Source organism: Gorilla gorilla, chromosome 4 (assembly GCF_029281585.2).
Source record: "Gorilla gorilla gorilla isolate KB3781 chromosome 4, NHGRI_mGorGor1-v2.1_pri, whole genome shotgun sequence".
NCBI lineage: Eukaryota > Metazoa > Chordata > Mammalia > Primates > Hominidae > Gorilla > Gorilla gorilla.
In genome coordinates, this window is record NC_073228.2 from 104,656,014 (window position 1) to 104,679,016 (window position 23,003).

The following is a 23,003-nucleotide window of genomic DNA, read 5'->3' on the forward strand; positions in this document are numbered from 1 at the left end:
TCATAATTACCAAAAATTTAATGAACCTGTTCAGGAAGTTACAGAGAATACATTCCTGAGGATGTTTAATTAAGGACAAGAGTGTTTTTGTGACAGTTTGAATATTCCCATGTGTAAGGACAAAGTTCAGAACCAGTGAGTCTTAGAGCCCAAAGGAATCTATACGATTATATACATTAATACGTATATTTTAATGGTTATAAATCTGACACTCAAGGATTTAAACAGTCTTGTCTAAAGTCAGAATAGGAAAGGTTTGTTTTCGTCTTCCTTGGAAATCAAATTTCTGCGTAATTCTTCAAAATTCTCTACGTCAGTGTTCTTAGTTAGAATTGTTCAAATCCTCTTTAAAATCAAGAAAATTTTCGCAGAACCTCCAAAATACATATGTGAGCTTGAATTTAAGAAACACTGCTGGCTGAGCGCGGTGGCTCACGCCTGTAATCCCCGCACTTTGGGAGGCCAAGGCGGATGGATCACCGAGGTTAGCAGTTCGAGAGCAGCCTGGCCAACATGGTGAAACCCCATCCCTACTAAAAATAGAGAAAAAAAAAAAATTAGCCGGGCGTGGTGCGTCATTCCTGTAGTCGTAGCTACTGGGGAGGCTGAGGCAGAAGAATCAATCGCTCGAACTCAGAAGGCGGAGGTTTCAGTGAGCCGATATTGCACCACCGCACTCCAGCCTGCGCGTCAGAGCGAGACTCTGTCTCAAAAAAGAAACCCAACAAACAAAAATAAACAAAAAACAAACAAAAAAACACTGTTGTAGGGCATGAGATGTTTACCAAGTATTTCTAATAAAAACAAAAATTCTTAATTCCAGGCAAATCTAAGGCAGTTTATGTAGCCCATTTATCTTACACATACTCGTCCTTTGCAATCACTACAAAAGACTATATTTTTTTAAGTATACAGGTATCTTATGTATTCTCCACTAAAAGATAAATAACAAAAACCAAAAGTATTAGGCTGGTGCAAAAGTAATCATAGTTTTTGCCATTACTTTCAATGGCAAAACCCACAACTACTTTTGCACCATATTACTACACACGGAATCAAAATTTTAAAAATCTATATGAAATATCTTTAAAAATTTTTTGAGAAAGATATAAGTTTAAAAATGGTAAATAACTTTAGAATTATTTACTATGATGGTGACATCACAGAATATTATATACATTTATCAATGTCATCTGTGAGTACTCATTCCAAATGTTTATCTTGATTAATACAAAGTAGAAGCTTATAAATTTAATGAGAGCATAACCCCCATTATATTAAAACAAATTACTACTTATAATGTGGTGACAAAATAGTACATATATATTACTTTTGTTATAGTAGAATTTAAAAAAGTAAAAATTAAAAAAAAAACTAAGGGGCCATAAAAATTTATAAGATAATTGAGTTAAATATCTCATTTTGGGTTTAAATCTTTTAATAATAGTTCATAATAATTAGCAGGGGCCAAAGAATTAAAACGTAAATATTTTAACATTTTTTTCCCAGACTCAAATATCAACAGATCAAAAGCTTAATGTTTAAAATTAAAATATCTGAATACAGATAATATTTTCAGAAGGGAATATATTACACAGTATTCAGTAGGTTTAAACCCATCCATACCTCTATGTTTATTAAAATTCCCTTTTCTGTGGGAAAAAAACACATTCTGAATGAATCCATATTGTGTAGATGTGTATATATATATATATATGATATATATATATATAAGATGTGTGTGTATATATATGTATAAACAGACAAAAAGGATAGATGAATAAGAGCAAATATTAACTGTTGTTACTTCAGGATATTGTATTTGAAAAGGTAATATAACACTAGTTTATATATAATTATTTGTTCAGAATTATTATTGTAACCATACTTTTTTTTTTTTTTGAGATGGAATCTCATGCTGTCGCCCAGGGTGGAGTGCAGTGGCATGATCTCAACTCATTGCAACCTCTGCCTCCTGGGCTTAAGCGATTCTCCTGCCTCAGCTTCCCTAGTAGCTGGGATTACAGGCATGCGCCACCATGCCTGGCTAATTTTTGTATTTTTTATTAGGGACGGGGTTTCCTCACGTTGGCCAGGCTGGTCTCAAACTCCTGATCTCAAACTCCTGATCTCAAGTGATCCACCCGCCTCGGCCTCCCAAAGTGATGGGATTACAGGTATAAGCCACCATGTCCGGCCTATTGTAAGCATACATTAATATTAATTTTATATTTTAAAATATACTACTAGTTTATAAAATCAGCTAACCAGAATTGTATATTTACTTTCCTTTCCCTACCTCTCATTTTTCCTATAATTTAAAATATTTTTAATAACAAAATAAAATTATATACAACAAGAACAAATGAGAAGTAATACAAATGTCCATCAAACAAGATTGGTTAAATACATTATAGAAAAGTATATAATGGAATATACTTTCCTATTAAAAAAAAAAGCTGTATTTATGTGTTGTTGAGAAAATGTCATGTTAATTTAAAAAATAAAGTGCAAAAGAGTACGTATGATTCGAGTTGTAGAGCTACTACAATAAATACATATTTAGGTTTGTGCATATAAAACATAATTTTAAAATATGCTTCTCTATCTATCTGTCTATCTATAGGTTTTTTGGAAGGATTCTTAAGAAATTATCTGTCATAGTTCAATATTGAAACTGAGGATACACTTTCTGTAATGTTTGTTTTTTTCCCATATTAAAAGTAAGAAAATTAAGTATAATCATCCCACCAAAGTAAAAACAACACTTGGTTATTACTAGTCAAATTAAAGTAACTGTAAAATAAGAATTTTTACCTAACTCTAAGTATTTTATAAAAATGTATTTGAGCTATGTCTTAGATAATAATTTAAAATATTATATAAAACTGTCATTAATTTAAACAGGTTATTAAGATATTAAGTTGTATATTAATAATTTTCTTAGAACTGTATAAATAAGAAGCTTTTATTTTACATTTTGTAGCCAAATTTTTAAATGACTTTGAAGTCCCCAAATCCCCTCTTCATGCTTACTATCTTATTTGCTCCACTCTTCTTTTTTTTTTTTTTTTTTTTTTTTGAGACGGAGTATCACTGTGTCATCCAGGCTGGAGTGCAGTAGCATGAGCTCGGCTCACTGCAACCTCTCCCTCCCTGGGTTCAAGCGATTCTCCTGCCTCAGCCTGCCAAGCAGCGGGGACTACAGGTGTGTGCTACCACATCTGGCTCTTTTTCGTATTTTTAGTAGAGGCGGGGTTTCGCCATGTTGGCCAGGCTCGTCTCGAATTCCTGACCTCAGGTAATCCACCCACCTTGGCCTCCCAAAGTGCTGGGATCACAGGCATGAGCCACTGCACTGGGCCCAAAATTGCTCCATTCTTTATTAAAAAAAAAAAATACAAAATGTTCATTTGAAAAATGCAGCCCATGTGGGGCTTCTGAAGAAATACCAGTAAAAAAGTGGCAATCCCACACCAATTTTATGCTTTCATACATTCTCTTAAACTTGAAATTTATATATCTGATTTGTCCCCATTAGATTACTCTCTTACTATTTTTCAAGATTCTTTTTAAATTATGAATCTACCTATATATCTTTTCCTTCTGTTTTACTGAATATGGTTTCAAAAGAATGACAATACATTAAAACAATACCTAAGAGTATCTGAATTTTGTGACTGATGGTTTCATCTTTAGAGCTTTTAGAAAAATCTAAAATTAAATAGGTTTTTAAAGTTAGTAAGGAATCACAGTTTTTGGAGGGCAAAATGTTTAAGTAATGATGTCTGACCATATGAAACTATCTAAATGATCCTCACTGTGTTCAGGAATCTTGTTTTACAAATCACTTAAACTTTTTATTTTAATTGCAGTACTTGGAAGAGCCTTCACATTTTAACATTATGATTATACACACCCTAAATTCTGTGTCTTGGGTGCTTTAATTGCTCATGAGAGGCAACCAACTCCAGTAATCAACAGAGGATATGAAACTTCTTATTTTGCTGAACTGTATTAACCACAGGGTTTCAGAGAGGTAAGTCAAAGGAGATGTAACACAGTTACTTAAAGAATAGTTCTTTGGGGAGTTTGCCTTTACTTTCATATCACATAAATCATTTTTGTTTCATCAGCGCTCACACTTCCTTATTTTCATTTACAGTTCCAGCAGCAAGTACACACATTAGGTCAAAACGCTATCTTACATACATCAATGTATTAGTTTCAATAAAATCCATAAATGAAGTTGCCTTTCACACGTACACCATGTGTACAAATTTCCATTCTATTTGAAAAGTCACAAGCCTCTATAGAGCTACTTTTATTATTCTTGGCCACAGTTTAGAACTCAATACCTTGACACTTTAAGAGGGTATATGTAGATTTGTGAACAGAAAGGTGGAGAGAGAAGTTATTTCTACAGAATTCAAAATCAGTTTAGAAAATATGTCTAATTCACAGTAACCAAGAAAAGCATACCATTCCTTTCACCAGTGGTCAGAAGTTTGGCCTTGTTGCTCTTTGGAATAAAATGGTTAGGAATTAGTGAAGTAGTTTATATTTATAATGGTTATAAAAGTGAATAGGACAAAAGACAGGAGTCTTGTTAAATTACTAAAAGAATCTGCAAAGTTTATGTTTAAAATATCTGTAAAAACCCATGTGTATTCACTGTTAATCATATGTAACACTATCTGGATTCTAACTTACTGAAATGCACTACTGCAGTCACTCCTCTTATTTCATGCTTTGGTTTTGGTAGTGGATTGAGAAATATAAACCAAAATCTAGGAAACAAAGGTACTAATTCAGAGTAATCTTAAGTTTTCTCATTAGTTTTCCATAGTCAGGGAGGACTTACTTCAGATTATTTCTTTCTAAAACTTAATCTGCTATCACTGGAATGTGTTTGTGTGTATGTGTGTGTGTGTGTGTGTGTGTGTGTGTGTGTGTGTAAGACGGAAACGTTATCTTTTTAAGGTGTTTTTCAGAGTAACATGATACCCAAACAAAAACGGACATGTTCTTAACATAATGCACTGTAATGTTAGTTTCTTAAGATGCACATTTTTTTCAGAGTCAAATTGTAATTACCAGGGATATTTGTAACTTAAAAAAAAAAAAAGGCAGTGACTTATTCTCCAAATGCAGTATTTTTATCTTATTTTGTTGAAACTTCCTGTCAACCACCAAGAGAATGTGTGTTGAGTAAACATGATCTAATTATAAGAATGCAGTTTAGGCCAGGCAAGGTGGCTCATGCATGTAATTCCAGCACTTTGGGAGGCCGAGGTGGCCGGATCACGAAGTCAGGAGATCGAGACCATCCTGGCTAAGACGGTGAAACCCCATCTCTACTAAAAATACAAAAAATTAGCCAGGTGTGGTGGCAGGCACCTGTAGTCCCAGCTACTTGGGAGGCTGAGGCAGGAGAATGGCGTGAACCCAGGAGGCAGAGCTTGTAGTGAGCCGAGATCGCACCACTGCACTCCAGCCTGGGCAACAGAGCGAGACTCCGTCTCAAAAAACAAAACAAAACAAAACACAAAAAACAAAAAAAGAATGTAATTTAATTGTGTGCAAAATAATACAATACAAGAAACTATCTAGAGATTTAAACAGGAAATGGTAAATCCTTGCAGGAAATTATCTCAGGAACAAAACAAAAATACCTTAGCCCAGTTCCTATTACAGTATAAGAAACTATTTTTAAGTCTGGGCTTGGAAACCTGTTTTTTTCAGGACTTGTATCCATTGTATTTAATTGGCCCCCTGAACTTGCGCTTCCTTCCCAAGTCCACTGCTTCTGTCTTACATCCTTATTATCTTATGAGTAAATTAATCAAAAGCCTAATTGGTTTTTGTGCCTCTGGCATTTTTCTTGTCCTTGTCAAATAAATGTCTGCAGTTACAAGATTTCTTCTTAAATTCAGACATCTAACTGTGCTTCATAGAGCATAAACTCAATTCCCTTCTCAACCACATCCCAAGTTGCTTTTCCAACTTTGTATTCCCGTGTTCCACAACAGACTCCATTATTCCATACGTTTACTGTGCACTTCATCATTTGCTTGACCTGGTACCCTCTAATAATGCAACAGCATTTCCTTCTGTTTGGTTTTCTTATTCTCTTTATTTTATCCCTCTGGCAATTGCTATTCTGTTTTTAAAGTCCAGTTCAAATGTTTGGTCCACTTTCCAAGTGTCTTTGTGAACCTGAGGGACAAATTATACACCTCCGACAACATATTCCCCTATTAGGCCACTAGTGAATTGTATATGCCTCTGTCTGTACCATAAAGCCTATGCATTTTTTAAAGGTAGTGATCAGCTCTTCATTTTTGAAGCTACAGTATCTGACACTCAGTACACTTCCAGTAAAAATACATACTTTCTCATCTGTGGTTTATCTACTTTACATACTTATATGTGTGCATGAGTGAATTTGGCCTTTTGGTCATTTGCCACTTTTAAGCAAGAGTTTATATTTTAATGCTTTTTTCTGAACTTGTGTTAATAAAAGGGAAATGTTTTATTCATTAAAATTCATTAAAACAGCATCTGTGACTTTGGGGGGAAGCATTAAGGCATTTTATCGCAGCCAGCCTCCTGTCTCACTACTAGGCCTCTTGGCTACAGATGGGACTTAATTGCTCCTTAAATATATCTAACATTTATGCTTACACAATATTGCCCACTAGCCATTCAGCACTTCTGTTGTAGTTTCCTTACCCAAAACTCATTAATTTTACTATGAATTCTTATTACTTTTTAGTGCAAAAATATAAGAATTAGTAGTTTGTTCATGAACAGACATAAATAAGTGCCAGGTTCAACAATTTGCTTTTTCAAAAAAGAGGGTGAGTTAAAATCATATCGTACATAAACAAACTTCAAGTTTGTAAATAGAGTAACCATTATAAAATAACGGAAACATATATCCATTTGGAGATTTTACTGAAGCTTATTCTTGTCTAGTGAAAATGTTTAGTTATATGTGTTCCACTGTGCCAAGGACAAACTGGTCCTTTCCAGTCACTTACCCTCTGACAGCATGAATAAGTCTCAATGATGGATAGGCAGTTCGCACTTTCAGTTTATTCTTAAGGATTAATGCATTAACCCACTCCACGTGCTTCTCTCCTCCTTTGACCATGAAAGCAGGAATCCAAAGGACACTGTCATTCAGCATGGAAAGTCTATGCACAAATTTTTCTCTGTCACTCTCATTTCGAAAGCCTCCAAATGCTCTTTGTACAACTGATGGATTCATGGTAATAAAATCTGATTTAGTTCCCACATCTGCAGCAAACTCCACCACAGGAGCTAGATTACACCTGAAGAGGAAAAAATTAATGGGACAAATGAAAAAAAAAGAAATATTCACTGGTAAAATGGTGTTTATGAAAAGAAGAATGGGAAATGAGCATTTTTTTAACCATGTGAAAAGAAAACCAAAAGATCATCTACTTGATAAGATTACATTTTCAATAAGTCTCCGCACGTGCAGGAATACTGCCTGCAATAAAAATATACAGTCCCAGTACAGGGCTCAAAATGCCTCTTGTATGAATTCAACCTGTTGTCTAAGAATATCCTTTGCCATTACCTCATAAAACCACACAATTTGAATTTGTAATCAGAGAATTTATGATGGTAAATTCACAAGGGTTCTTTGGCCATTCAGTAGTCAATTTAAACCACATGCTGCTCTACAAGTGAATAAAACACATTGGACTTGACATTCTAATCTGCACCACTTGTAAAGCTTAAGTCATTTCAACAAGTTTGTAAGTGTAAGGAAATAAAGTTGGCTTTACTTACACGCTGAGGTTAGGGGAAAAGTGCAATTCCTTATAGTGTTTTACACAAACATATTTACAATTGCTTTCTATAGGTCTAAATGGGGAAGAAAAATAAGAAAAGTGGAGATGTCATATTTAATATGACTTTCCGGGGTTTTAAGTAATATAGAAAAGCTCTTACTATAAGATCAAATATCAGCCTTCCTGTTATTTTAGGACATCCTCAAAATATCTGTTTTCCCTTTTCGGACTTATGCATCCCTGGGGAATGCATATGTAGGGAAAGAACAGAATATGTTGTACTGTTTTCTCCACTAGAGCCATAAGGTTTTGAAAAGAGCTTGGGCCTGATGTTGTTTATATAACCTGTTATTTATATTTATATAATCTAATATAACATTCTTATATTAGAAGAAAGCTTTGAAAAGCACCTTGAATTTGGCCTTTAACCAATTTCTGATGCTTCTTTGATCGGTCACATAGACCTTTTTATACCTGATTTTAAAAATAGCTTCATTTTTGTTTTTTTTTAAAAACTATTTTTAACTTGCTTTTAAAAAGGTAGGTTTTAGTTGATAAAAGAAAAGTTAGATTTTGATAAACAAGAGTTTACTGTATTGGGAAAAAGTTGTTTGAATCGATTCAATCAAACCCTTCATGAAAATATGAAACTATTTTTAATACTTTTATCAGCCTTTCAAGGGAAGGGATTTTCTTTTTCTGCATTTTTGCATGTTTGGCTACATTATGAAAGTTCCTTACATTTCTCTTCCTTGTGTATTTTGTCACATTAATTGAATTATTAAACATTTTAATTAAAAAGTAAAGTATGTGTTCTGATACTAAAAATACTGTCTTATATATCGTTCCTTATCTCTCTTAATTAATATATCTTGTTACTTCCTAGATCTCTGACAATATTTAGCTACAACAACAAATATATTTCATCTCAAATTCTATGTTATTTAGGGTTAGCTACTGAGGGAAAAATATTAACACAATAATATATAAAGTATAAAGATTATTTATAAAATATATATATTTTTATAAATATATATAAAGTATATATAAAGTATAAAAATAATATATAAAGTATAAAGATTATTATCTTTTCAATTTAGGTATCTTTAATTACATCCACTATATTATATGACAGAGTATGTATTTGTTTCTACTCATGATTCATACCACTAATTATGATTAGATATTATTCATTCTCATTATGGTAAGAATATTACAAACAGGACTACCCAGAAAAAGATTTGCTGCATGCGAATACTTGTCAAAGTGAACACCTTCTTGTGGAACTCAAGGAAGATCAAGGACTTGATCATTTTAAAGTCCTAAAATGTGCTCTACACAAATATTAAAAGTAATCTAAACTCCTAATGAAGCTAGTTATCACATGAATTTGGATACTATGGGGAAAAGTATATTCTGGACATCATTATTACTGACACTTCTTTAGGTAAAATAGGGAGAATACATGTAACATTACAGTTGACATGTTCCTGTTGGGGAAGTGGCTTCGGACATATTTTTCCACTAAAACAAACCCTCAGTAATTTCTTTTTAGAGGATTCCAATTGTAGAAAAAACAATATTTGTACTTTATTTTCACTATAATAGTAAAACTAGTAAAAACCAACCCAATTAAATAGAATAAAATGATATATTCTGCTGAATTATCCCTTCAGGAAAAAAATCACTCAATTACTGTATACTTCTTCTTGCCACATCTTTAAACATCCCACCCCCTATCCATATTTGCCAATACCCACTCTTGATTTTCTGGCCATGAATTTCTCAAAAGGTGGTAAGATGCTCATCAATTAAAGCTGAAGGCTGAAAGATAAATGCTTTCCACTTTGAAAGCAAAAAGAAGCTAATGGAATAAGAATATTTATGGAGAACAGATTAATTTAGGAAACAAACCAACATATTTGATTTAATTAATGAATGCTAAATGAGTATGGTGCTAACTAAAAGAGCAATTGGAGATCAAAGAGTAACAAATCCACATGCAGAGTCTTGAGGATCCGAGCAGAGCACAATCAGACTTTGTCAAGGATAGTAACTGAGGTACAGAAAATAACAAGACAGAAGACACTTCATAAAATACAACGCTTTGTGGCTTTAGGAGTCCAGCTTGTTCATTTTCCTGGGGAAGAATATATATACATTTTCCCTGGAAAATAGAGTAATACAATGTCCACATGTTGCTGGTAAATTAACAACTCTGTGGTTGAGTCAGATTTTTAGTCATATAATTAGCTGAATGCCACTTATTTAAAAGAAAGCATTAAAAAATCAAAAATAACCAACGAGCTGTGTTGCACTCCAGCAATTCAGTAGACTTGTTGTGAGCATCCAAACATTACTAGCAGCAAAACTGCTGATTGAGCAGGATTATGAATATATTTGCCATCACAATTTTCATTTTTCTTTATAAAAAATTCCTTAGAGGCTATAATATTCAAAATTAGCCAGAATGTGTCTCAAGCATTTATGAGTAATACATGATACTCATGTTACTCTTAATCTCATAAAATAGAGGAGTAGCCAATTTTAAAATGATGGACTTTGGTGAGTCAAAATTGTTGAGTGCATATAAATATTTAATAGAGTCAAACAATATTATCTTTAGCCAATTTAAATATTTGTGCCCATTTTATATTTGACATGTTGAAAACATATACACAGAATTAGCTGTATTAACAATACTCTTTATTTACTCTAAACTTCCCAGTTCTCAATTTATTTGTGTTTATTCTCCAATATTGATTAAACACCTACAGGAATGCAGCTAACTCCACTGTATTCTAAGCCTCTGAATTTTCTTCCATGATTTCACACTGCATAGGATGGCTTCTCATCCCTACATGCAAAATTGAAGGTACTTTCATGTTAATTTAAAAGTTATATAAAATATTTATTTTAGAATTCATAGGGAATAAATGTTTATTTCATGTGTGAGCACCTCAAGATTACAGAATTCCCTAGCAAAAAATCTCTCTTGGATTGGCCATTATTCTCTGCAGTTAAATGATAGTTCAACAATGTATGCAACTAGGAGATCCCACTTGCACTTATTAACAGGCATTTATTGAGAGTTTGTTTTGCAAACACTACTCTAGAAGCTCAGACTGTTTTTCTAGCTATTTAGTTATTTATGTTATTTAACAATGACATAATCTATCCAAAATATATTCTTGACAGATATTATTAGTAGTATCAATAAGTTCTCATTCATTTAGCGAAACATTTTTAAATTCTACAACGTGTTGTATGTATCTGTGCTAGGTATAGAACTCATCATCCAAAACTGGAGTAAATATGGTGTAAAACATAGTGTTCTGTAATAATTGGAGGTTGTCACTTACATCCTTTCACATACACAACAGATTAAATAAGAAGAAAACAATTCTAGGTGTATTATAGACCAAATTTTCCCCACCTTTGTTAATATTCAGACAAATTCCAAATACATAATTATCATCCTTTTTCTTTTTTGGCCAATCCCACTGTGTTGCTTCCTGTGCTAACTGACATCTCTCAGCCAAAACATTATTACCTACAGAAACACCTTTGTCAATCCACTGTGAAATAGGAACCAATGTCTTCTCTTTTCTGCCCCTAAAGGAAGCTTGTTGATCCTGTTTGCTCCCATCTTGTTTCTCAGCTTGAGGAGCAAATAGAACAAAAAAAATCTGTTAGCTATCTTTTCTTAGACTTTCTGATTACTTTCTCAAAATTTCTATGGAAAGTTGGCACATGTGACCTGCCAGTCTCTTTGACTTTCCTGTCATGAAGGTTGTGGGCTCCACATAGACCTGAAACCATTCATTTTGCTTTGAGGTAAAAAGTAGTATCAACTTCACTTTTAGATGAGAAACTAAGGTTAAAGTGGTTGAGAAACATGTCCAAGGGCATATAGGTTATAAATGAAAAGCACCATCTAGTTTGGAATCATTCCAGGACAGGAGTTTTAACTGACACTATTATACATATGATTTCATTCAGAAATGTGATAAATGTCTATAAATTCATCCTTCACACAAACCTTCCTATAGAAGAAAGAGTGTTCTATCATTTATCCCTAGCTTTTCATCTCAGATTGCTAAGACTCAGGTATGTTATTCAAGGCCATTCAGCCATGACCTTTCCCAAATTTTGAGCAGTTATTAAACAAAAGGTTTTAAACATCTAAAACATAAACATAATATCTATACCTCAGATCTGTTGATAGACAGGATTTCAAAATGATACTAGAAAGTATTAAATAACTAATTGATAAGACTTTTGAAATATTAACCATAGGATTAAAATGGACTTTCATGTGATATACCATAATGTAGTAAACAAAATATAAGAAATAAAGTTGAAATATCACATTAAACATTTGCATGTTCAGTATGACGAATAGGCACACAAAATACATACACACACACCACATTTTATGCTTTTAACAATACCAATTGATGAAATTCTCAACTTGATAGAAATACAAACAACACACATCATGAAAATAATGAAATGACTAAACAGAAGAGGAAATTTTTCACAAACCCAGGTTCGTTAACATTACTGGCAAGAGTGGGAAGAACAGTGTCATAATTTCTAGAGAAATTCACAGAATGAAAATATAATCAAACTCATTCTAGCAAACAAAGATCTGAATACCAAGAAATATGTTAGACTGTGTCATTCCGATACTTCCGTGAAAAGAAAAATGGAATCATCGGTCAAATTTGCTATAACTGCACAAATTCTAGAGAATAGCTTAGATTTTGGAGGGGAGAAAAAGGGGAAGCATGCCAAGGAAAAATATATTGTTTAATTTAAATAAAAATGTTAAATATATACCTCATATTTATCCAAATTTGGCTTAAACTTTAAGAAATAAAAGATATTTAGCTTCATTTCTATTCTTAGCTATTTGATCATCAGTAACCATGTGGGCAATGGAGTTCACATCAATCAAGTTACTTAACTTCTCTAAACTTATAACTCTTTTTTTACTTCTTCCTTTATTGAAGTATAAGTGATAAATAAAAATATTTCAGAGATTCAAATTTTTCTATAAATCAGGCTAACACTGATGGGAACTGTACTGGGAAAATTAAATGAAACAAAATATTTGGAATGCCTCTCAAAATTCCTTGCCCTGGGTGGATAAAACATATTAGATTATGCTAATTCCTTTTACATGCTCTTTCCTTTTACAATCTATTATGATAATAAATCTTTTGAAATACATGCAGGTAAGTTAAAGGCATATCAAATAAGATCTCTGAGCAACAGGGTAAGGAAGCCCAAACTTTATTTATAACACATTTAGTAAGCCATTTTGGCTGAAATTTACTTTTGATCCCCTAGGAATTGAGACTTGAATGACTGATGGGGCCAGATCGCAAATATTTTAAATATTAGATGAAACAAATTTGACTCCATAGGCAGTGTGGAAACTTTAAAACTCATAGACATGGTCAATTGTATTAAAAAGAGGAATATGACTCAAGTGTTCAGGAGAATAAGGCCTCCCAGTTACAATTTCATAATAACGTAATTCACATAGAAGGTAAGAAAAATATTTTATTGTTGCTTTAAGAAGGATACTTAAGTTTTTAAAATATTTATTTGTTTATTTCTTTATTTATTTTGAGATGGAGTCTTGCACTGTCACCCTGGCTGGAGTGCAGTGGCGGGATATCGGCTCACTCCTACCTCCGCCTCCTGGGTTCAATTGATTCTCCTGCCTCAGCCTCCTAAGTAGCTGGGATTACAGGCGCCCCCCACCACCCCAGCCATTTTTTTTTGTATTTTTAGTAGAGACGGGGTTTCACTACGTTTGTCATGCTCGTCTTAAACTCCTGTCTTCAGGTGATCCACCCACCTCTGCCTCCCAAGTAGCTGGGATTACAGGCATGAGCCACCGTGCCTGGCCGAATACCTTTTATTGAACATTTGTTATGTGCCAGGGAGCATTCTCTGTGCTTTGCATGTAATATATGTGATTCTCACAATAAGCCAATGAGACAGTCACTATTGCTGTTTCCCAGTGATGAGGAAACTGAGTTGCAAGAAATTTGTCCAAGATTACATAGTTTTAAGTAATAGAGGCAGATTTTAAGCTCATGCTCTTAAATATTGTGTACCACTTAATCCCTAAGAATGGAAAGGAAGCAAAAAATAAATACAAAGAACTTGGTCAAAAGTTCAGTTGCATATGTGCAAGTGATATGGCTGTGACTTCTATCACCTTGTTGAACCTCATGTTTGGTCTGAAAGTCTGATTGGCTAAAGTGAAGGTTTCATCTTTTCTCAGTCTTCTGTAAATCCTCCTCCCCAAAGGTAGGGTCTTGGGTGGATAATCCCAGCATGCAGAAAGTCACTCCCAGGTAGGAATATACAGAAGGTTGTGCTCCTCTGAAAAGCCACCAAAGAAAACAGACATAGGAAAGAATGTGAAGGAAAATAAAAGGTTGATTCTGAGATTTCCTACGATGGAAGTGTGGGAAAAAGGTTAGGTAATTAATAGTAGATGCACACACACTAAAGGAGGGAGGGAAGAAGGAAGCAAGGAAGAAAGAAGAAAAATGACCCACTTCTGAGATGCCATTTAAAAGTACAGTACTAAAATTCAGAACACATGAATTCAAATCAAGACTCTTTACAATAAAACCAGTGGCCTATATTCTCTTTCCTAAAATAAAAAGTTGTTCTAGGTGAAAATGAGAAGTAAAATCCACTCATGGAGTTTAATTTTAAAATAAATATATTGAAATGTGTAAATTTTTATCTTCTTTCTCTTCAAAAGATTTATATCATATAAGAAATGTGCCCCGTATGAACAACTACACATAAACAAATGTTATTGCTGAAATAAAAAAATCTTCTTTAGCATTGGAACTCAAGTCTTGAAATAAATAACAAGAGGATACTGAAAGCGTTATCTCAAAATATTATGAGGTTGCTAAAATGCTATTAATATCTTTAATTTATTTAAATGTAATCTAAAATACAATTATCTTTTCTGATATAAAGCAATGGATTAAAATAAGACATAAAATTAGAGAGTTATCCCAGGACTTCAGCTACGGACAAGTGGTAAGGACGGCTCTGTCTTACACTGTCTTTATTCACTTCAGCATATCAACAGAAAAGAATCTGTAAAATCAGGAAAGGTGCTTTTAGTCAGAGTGCTTACTTGTGAATCCACATTTTAAATCAAACTAAAACTTCACATTTATCAGCTTTCTCCTTGGAGACTTGAATGGTATGACTAATTACAAGTTAGCACTTGTTTTTTCAAGAAAGGATAAAAAATAGAGCATATTGTAAAAGGAACCAAAAAATGAATAAATTAAAATGATAAGACATCATAAAGACAACAATTTGTAAATACTTTTATCAATTAAAAAGAAACTCTAACAGTATCTGGTTATCAATGCATAGTTGCTTGTAATAAGTAATACGGAGGGTAAAGCGTTAACTGCTGTTCTTTATCTGGGACTTCACAATATATTTATAAAAGCGGGCCGGGTGCGGTGGCTCACGCCTGTAATCCCAGCACTTTGGGAGGCCGAGGTGGCTGGATCACGAGGTCAGGAGATCGAGACTATCCTGGCTAACATGGTGAAACCCCGCCTCTACTAAAAACACAAAAAAATTAGCCGGGCGTGGTGGCGGGCGCCTGTAGTCCCAGCCACTTGGGAGGCTGAGGCAGGAGAATGGCGTGAACCTGGGAGTTGGAGCTTGCAGTGAGCCGAGATTACGCCACTGGATTCCAGCCTGGGTGACAGAGCAAGACTCCAGCTCAAAAAAAAAAAAAAAAAAAAAAAAAAAAAAAAAAGCCAACAGCAAATTCTGAAATGGCAACAAACTTCAGGTTCTACTAATGCGGGGAGCTATCTTGTCTCGTTCATTACTTATTCCCACTGCCAAAGTATCTCATAGTAGGTGTTCGGTAATCATTTTGTAAAGTTCTCTCATTTATTGAATTCAGTACAAAGCACATAGCAATATCAGTGAGACGTAACATACACATAACTGAATACTATATTTTCAAAATTGTATCCCACAAAACAACCAATTATTATAATGTTTATTATTTAATTTGACTTCTTGTGACATTTGCATAGTGTTTCTTAAATTTCAGTGAAGTCTATTTCCTTTGTTTCTGTTCTTATCTTGTCCATACCTAACTCCCAGGAACCGACTCTGGCTTAACTTAGAAAAAGTGATTTATTGGAAAGCTGGCTGGACCACAAAAATCACTAAAAAAATCATAGTCCCCAAACAATGGTTATGTCCCTGTCAGGGATACCTCAGCATTTCTCACTATCAGGGAACTCTGAACTTCCAGTTTACCCAGTTTTCTTACCCCATATTTCACTAGCCAAAGTCATAATTAGGAAAATGTGGTTAAACTAGTTTTGACCACATTTCTGTCCCCTTGCTGCTAGGCAGAGAGAAATGAAAATATTGATCAATTTTTGCTTCTGTAGTGGACAACAGGGCCCCTTTCTACATTTTTAAAGATTAGCCTTAAATAACAAGAAATTGTCAGATACTGAATAGTTTTTAAAAAAGGCAAAAAAATAGTCCAATTGATCACTCCTTATTATTAATTTTTCCTTGTTGGCGTTTTCTAGATTTTTGTTACTAGACATATTCTCTCTCAATTCACACCTCACCTCTTGCAGGAGATCAACTACTCTAACTCTTCAGTTAGCATGGTTAAGGAAATCTTTATCTTCAACTCTAACTCCTACCTGAGTTTCAATCAGTTACTGAACTCCTCAGTGACTATCCCAATGATATTTCAAATCAGCATGTTCAAATTGAAAACCATTACCTGTAGTGTTCCCTTTTCTCTTCCATAAACTTCTTGTTTTTTTCTTTATTTTCTAATACTATGTCACTATTACTTCTAGTGTCACCAAAATACAAGCATCTCAGAGACTTCTTACACTCCCTATTGTATTCCCCATATCTTCTTGGTCATCAAATTCTGCCTCATATATACTCTTTTTACCACCCAAATATGACCCTTCCTATTTACTCTTCTTGCCACTGTCCAATTTTAGTTACGCTTTGCTTAGATTTTTGTTATAATTTAAATGGTCTTACAATCTTTAGTCTCATACTCCTCCAATCATCCATGCACATTTACTAATTATGAGAATTCTGTTTGATAAGACTTCCTGTGAATGAAATTTAAAATGTAGTGTTCTGGAATGTCAGTCTGCTTTAGAAAGCATAAGCTTGCCCCTTAAGCTTGAGGACACATGGGCCTGGCCAATAGTAATTCTCAGTGCCTTCAGAATTAAGAACCAAACCTTAGATTATGTCATTTTAACACTGGTTTTACTAAGTGCTGTCTTGTATTCATTGACACAATGTTAACATAGTGTCTGTCTCTCAATGAATTTATCACACTGTGGATTAATTACATAGTTATGTTAGTTTCTTCTACCAGACTACGGATTCCTTAAACATATCTATTTTCTCTTTATGTTTCCAGGGCCTATCAGTCAAAGCCCAAAATATAGGAGAAATAAGATATGTAAAATATTTGCCAAAATGAATGGAAATATTTGAAGTTAAAAGTGCTATATCTTGATTAATTGTTTAATTTAATGATCACATTTTTCCTTCACATGTAACACACATATTTTCTCTCAAAGAGTAAACTGAAAGATGTTTGTATAAGTAAAAATAATGACTATGTGAAAAATTTACTTCAATGAAATGTTACGAAGACATCTTTATTTTAACACTTGTAAAGGACTTCAAGAATGCCAGGACCTGTTCTAAATTTCACACACACACACACACACACACACACACACACACACACACAAAATACATATTATATATATGTTTACACACACATATACATAAACTTAACATTTAGCCTCATAACAACACAATGAAGTAGTACTACAATTATATATACTTTACAGATTAGTAAACTGAAGCACAAACACAGAGGATGGGTGACCAGCCCAAGGTCATTGATTTGTAAGTGCTAGAGCTGGGGTTCAAAATCAAGCAGTCTACATCTGATTCCACACTCAAACTTTTTTTTAATACCTGGGCTAAATAAACATACACATAGATGTGAAAAATACGTCATTAAACTTCATGAGCATTGTTAGGAACTTGCTGTTACACTACATGAATTGTCAAGATAATTTAAATATGACATATTAATTTCACCATTTATCACAGACCATTAAGAATTAGCATGTGATTGTTTTCCTTTTTTCACAAAAGTGAATGTGGATATATTTATGGTAGTCGACTAATAGATATTTGAATCATAAATATGTTTCTTAAAATTGCACATAGAATCGATACTAGGTATACCCTCAAAATTCTGCCTTTGTAGTTAAAAAGAAGTGTAATTTTTATTTGCCTGAGGAATGCAGGGAAAAAATATGAGTTGTTGAAAAATTCCCTGTGTATTGCGAAATAAAACTTTGAGTACAAGTTTGTAATTGGGATATTTAAAATTAGGGATTGGGGAACCAAGTGAGAATTCTCAAGATGTATGTATCCTGACACACTCTTGCCAAAATCATCAGGGAAACTGACTACTCCATTGGTCTGTGGTTGCTGAGCAGTTACTACTGTTTAACAGAAGAAAGAACTGATTCAGCATCATACTTAAGTCCTTAAAAATTATGTTGTGCACTAAAAAGAACGAAACAACATTTATTATGGCTGATACTGTAATCACTCATGATAGAAAACTAAGGTAGAAAAACTATAATTGTTCCCTTTGCAATTTATGCTGTTAATAAGGTATGTACAATGGGTACATTAGAGGGGTTGTAGGAAAAATATCTAACTCTTAGTGATTATACCATCAAATTGCCACAGAAATGTCGCTTTGACATTTAACTTTCTTGTTTAAATAAACAAAAAAACTTAATACCATATTCACTTGTCATTCTTAGAAATACCTTTTTGAAAGTATAACCCAAGGTTGAAAATGATTTTTAACTTAGTATATATTATTTATTCAATACTGAGTCCCAGAAAGACAGTTGGTTTGATGCTCAAAAGATGTAGGCATTCTAATACCAATCAAGCATTGGGAAAAATATCATGAGTGTATAAAAATGAGTTTCAATTTCTGATATCATAAGGTAGGCCAAGGCAATTTCACATTTATTACACCATACTTATTCTAAGGGGATCATTCTCAAGCTCTATTTTAACAGATTCATACTTTGACCTAGCTGTAATGCCTGATCCCCATAATGTTCTTATCCTCTGTATCTGATTCATTACAAAGCCCTAAAAATTCCTCTCAGAATTTCCCCTGAATATATTTCCTCTTGTATGTTCTTATTGATACATTCTCAGCTGAGGTACCACCATGTTTCTTTGAACTAGTATTGTAATAATGTCCTTATTATTTTTCAAACAATTAACTAGACTCATTGGTAGATCATGAATTAATTGTGTGCTCATTGATAACCAATTTTGAAAGAATAAAAAAGGATAGAGCGGATTATAACAGAAAATGACAGTGTTCCTTGAACATAATTTTAAGAAACTTTGTTGAAGACTTCCATATTTGTGTGCATGTGTAGTAGCCGGGGAAATAATACAAGGAGTAAATCATGATATAAAATCTATTCTATTACTAATCATCTTTGTGAAAAGATATTAAAAGACACTGCTCTAACCAGTTGCTTGCCACAAGGACTGTCAACTTTATCAATTCTCTGTTTCAGAGATGGTGTTTTGTTGTTTAAAATGTACATTTAATCATGTTATGAACCTAACCAAACATCTTCAGTAGTTTCAGTCAAGATTCCTAATTGGGTCTTTCATAACTATTCCCTCCCCTACCCAGAATTTTTGTTTTATACATCCTATTGCCTATCTTAGATTCAAATATTATCAGACTACCTATGTCTTTGTTTATCTGTATTCCTTTATTTATGCTGATGTCTCTACCTGAAACTGCCTCTCTCCCTAAGACACCCTAGCCCTAAACCTGAAAAAGTCATATTTGTTCTTAAAAATCAATGATTAATATCCATTTCAATGCTTTACATAATTTCCCAGGCAAAATTGTTTCCACTGCTCTGGTGTAAAAGTACTTACTCTTATCTGTATTCTACTATATATTAAACTCTGGCATATTTTGTTATGTATAGGGATTGACATCTTTAATAAGTTAGTAAAGCTACACATAATAATAATGAGAGCTTATGTCCTCCTTTTGCCTCATTATCAGTGCCTAGTTCTGTGAGTACCTTTAATAAAGCAATTTGGACACCATTAGTGTATCAATTTATTTCCTTCATTAGAGTGTGATCACCTCAAAAGTCAAAACTTGCTCTTTATATTTGTATCTGAACTTTCTGATAAAGCACTGAATGAAGAAGTGAAGAACAATTATAAGAAAGATGAAAGTTATAATTACATATAACTTGAAACAATAGGCACTGACAAGTGTATTTGTGTTTGCCTTTGGAGTACATTTTTAACCTATGTCTTATTTACAGATAAGTATGATAGTTGAAAAATAACAAGTACTTTAAATCAAAAACTGTAGCCATATTTTGGAAATCCATAGAAGGATAGATCTACCGACCATTTGCTAATGTCCATTTCATGTCAAAGATGGATAACAACGATAACATTTCACATTAATATGAATCATACTATCGACACTAGGTGTTATCATCTTACTTTCTGCTATGATCTGAATGTCATCACTTTTTTCCTCCTCTAATATCTTCCTCATTTAGGGTGCCTTCTCTTTCATATATTTTATTTATCTGTTTATTATTATGGTCTTTCCAAGTGTGAATATGCTCATGTTTCTGTACTTCTCAGTATGTTTCTCTTCTGTTTATAACAATAACAACAAAACTCAAACAAACAAAAAAAAAGCAGACCAACATGCTAACAAACTCCAAGGGTCCTTCTTGGACTATAAGATTCCATGCAAATTCTTAACATGATGTCATGATCCTTCATCATTTAAATTCAGCATATCTTGGCTTTTCCCCTTGAATGTTCTTTATTACGAACCTAGCAATAGGGTGGTCTCAAATTCTGTCTTATCTTTTTTTTATTATTATACTTTAAGTTCTAGGGTACATGTGCACAACGTGCAGGTTTGTTACATATGTATACATGTGCCATGTTGGTGTGCTGCACCCATTAACTCATCATTTACATTAGGTATATCTCCTAATGCTATCTCTCCCACCTCCCCCACCCCACGACAGGCCCTGGTGTGTGATATTCCCCACCCTGTGTCCAAGTGATCTCATTGTTCAATTCCCACGTATGAGTGAGAACATGCGGAGTTTGGTTTTCTGTCCTTGCGATAGTTTACTCAGAATGATGGTTTCCAGCTTCATCCACATCCCTACAAAGGACAGGAACTCATCCTTTTTTATGGCTGCATAGTATTCCATGGTGTATATATGCCACATTTTCTTAATCCAGTCTATCATTGATGGACATTTGGGTTGGTTCCAAGTCTTTGCTATTGTGAATAGTCTTATCTTAAGATCATGGAAAGTATTTGTCTGTGTGCTTACTGGTCCCATTGCTTCAGATTCCTCTTCTTCACATGTTGAATAATCATTCAGATGTACAATGATTTAATTTAATTTGTAAGGCTTTGGAAGACATCATTAACTTGATTTTTGGAAAAGCTGTTATCAGTTTACATTTCCAAATGCATTTTACGAGAGTGCCAACATCAATGTAACTTTTTACTGACTAGTAAACATTTTAAAAATCTTTGTTAGACTGATATATGAAAAATTGTTTACAATCTTTGTTTCAGAAAATGGGTGAAAACATTTAAAACATTTAAAAATTTTAGATATTGTCATCATTTCCATTTTTTAAAATTTTTACTTGTAGATAAAATAATTTCTGTGTGAGGAGTGACATAATTAGAAATAAAGAGCTGTACCTCTCATCACAACTTATATTTCATATTTCATGTGTAGTTTTAAGTTAAATTTTAAACCTCATAATTAGTACAACATATAAATCATATTTCTACATATAACATAAATTTTGCATTTAAAATCAATAAACAAAAATCATAATTTAATTAGTTTTATACAAATTATAAAATTTCATAGATCAAAATCATGAATAAGGTATTAAGCAAAATTACTGGAGAAAATGTGTGTAGCAAATATTAGATAAGCAATGTTACTATTCCTAAACTATAAGTGGTTATTCGTTTTAGTAGTAATTTAAAAAAAATCATTCTAGTGCCCTAGACTTGGCTGTCTATCATGAACTTAGTTGTTTGCTATTTGCTGTTTGAGTTAAGGGAATACATATCCTCTGTGAGAGTAGAAGGATAAAGTCTTAAGGCCATTCATTGTGAACATGTAGAAAAATAAGATTTTTTTTTCTGTTCCAGAAAAGTCTATTTTGTCATAAAAGAGTTAGCATTCAAAGAGGTCAAGAAGGTGATTTAAAGCTTGCTGTAAATTATCTACCAGTGGAGAATAAAAAATTGATTGAGTTATAAAAATGCATTGTACCAGCCAGTCAATTCCTCCATCCTTTTTCTTTGGGAAAAATATCATCCCTACTTTTAGGAATATAGATTATCATTAAATAATATATCTTTACCATATTACCTTAGTTTTCTGAAGACATATATATCTTCACTACATTTATATCTAATTTTACATACTCAGATTTTGTAGACACTCCTATCTGAGTGATATTGCTTTGTTTTTTATATCACATCGTCTAACATATTATTCAGTGTCAGTTTTATCCAGTTATTGAGTGTCAACTTTACATATGTTTGATAAATTTGGGGAAAGTTCATCTTCTTATTCATATCAGACAATAATAATTTGTGTCTGTAGTCAACAGGCTTTCCTTTTAGCCATGGCTGTTAGAAAATGCAGTGCCAATTTTAAGTTTTACCTATGACAATGAACTCAAACAAGATGTCCTTTAGCATCACTCATTATGAGTTTTGTTTTACAATTTGTGCTTTTCTTTACTATGTTCTCATCTGATAAGTGAGAAAATCATTCTGCTGTTAATAGGCCTATTATTATTGACCTCACTGAACAGTGAAAATAGTGATGGTTGTCTAATATTACATTTATAGTAATTAATAGGAACCCAGATTTTCTGATCCCTAATCTTTAGAACATTTCC

At 33.2% G+C, this 23,003-nt stretch overlaps 1 protein-coding gene across 1 annotated transcript in view; it reads right to left on the reverse strand.

Moving 5' to 3' along the window:
- The window catches only part of ST8SIA4 (ST8 alpha-N-acetyl-neuraminide alpha-2,8-sialyltransferase 4), a 98,061-nt gene that overhangs the window by 43,691 nt on the left and 31,367 nt on the right, over positions 1-23,003 (reverse strand). Inside the window, 1 exon segment of the mRNA XM_031011766.3 lies at positions 7,047-7,340. Within this exon segment, the coding sequence (XP_030867626.1) occupies positions 7,047-7,340 (294 nt within the window).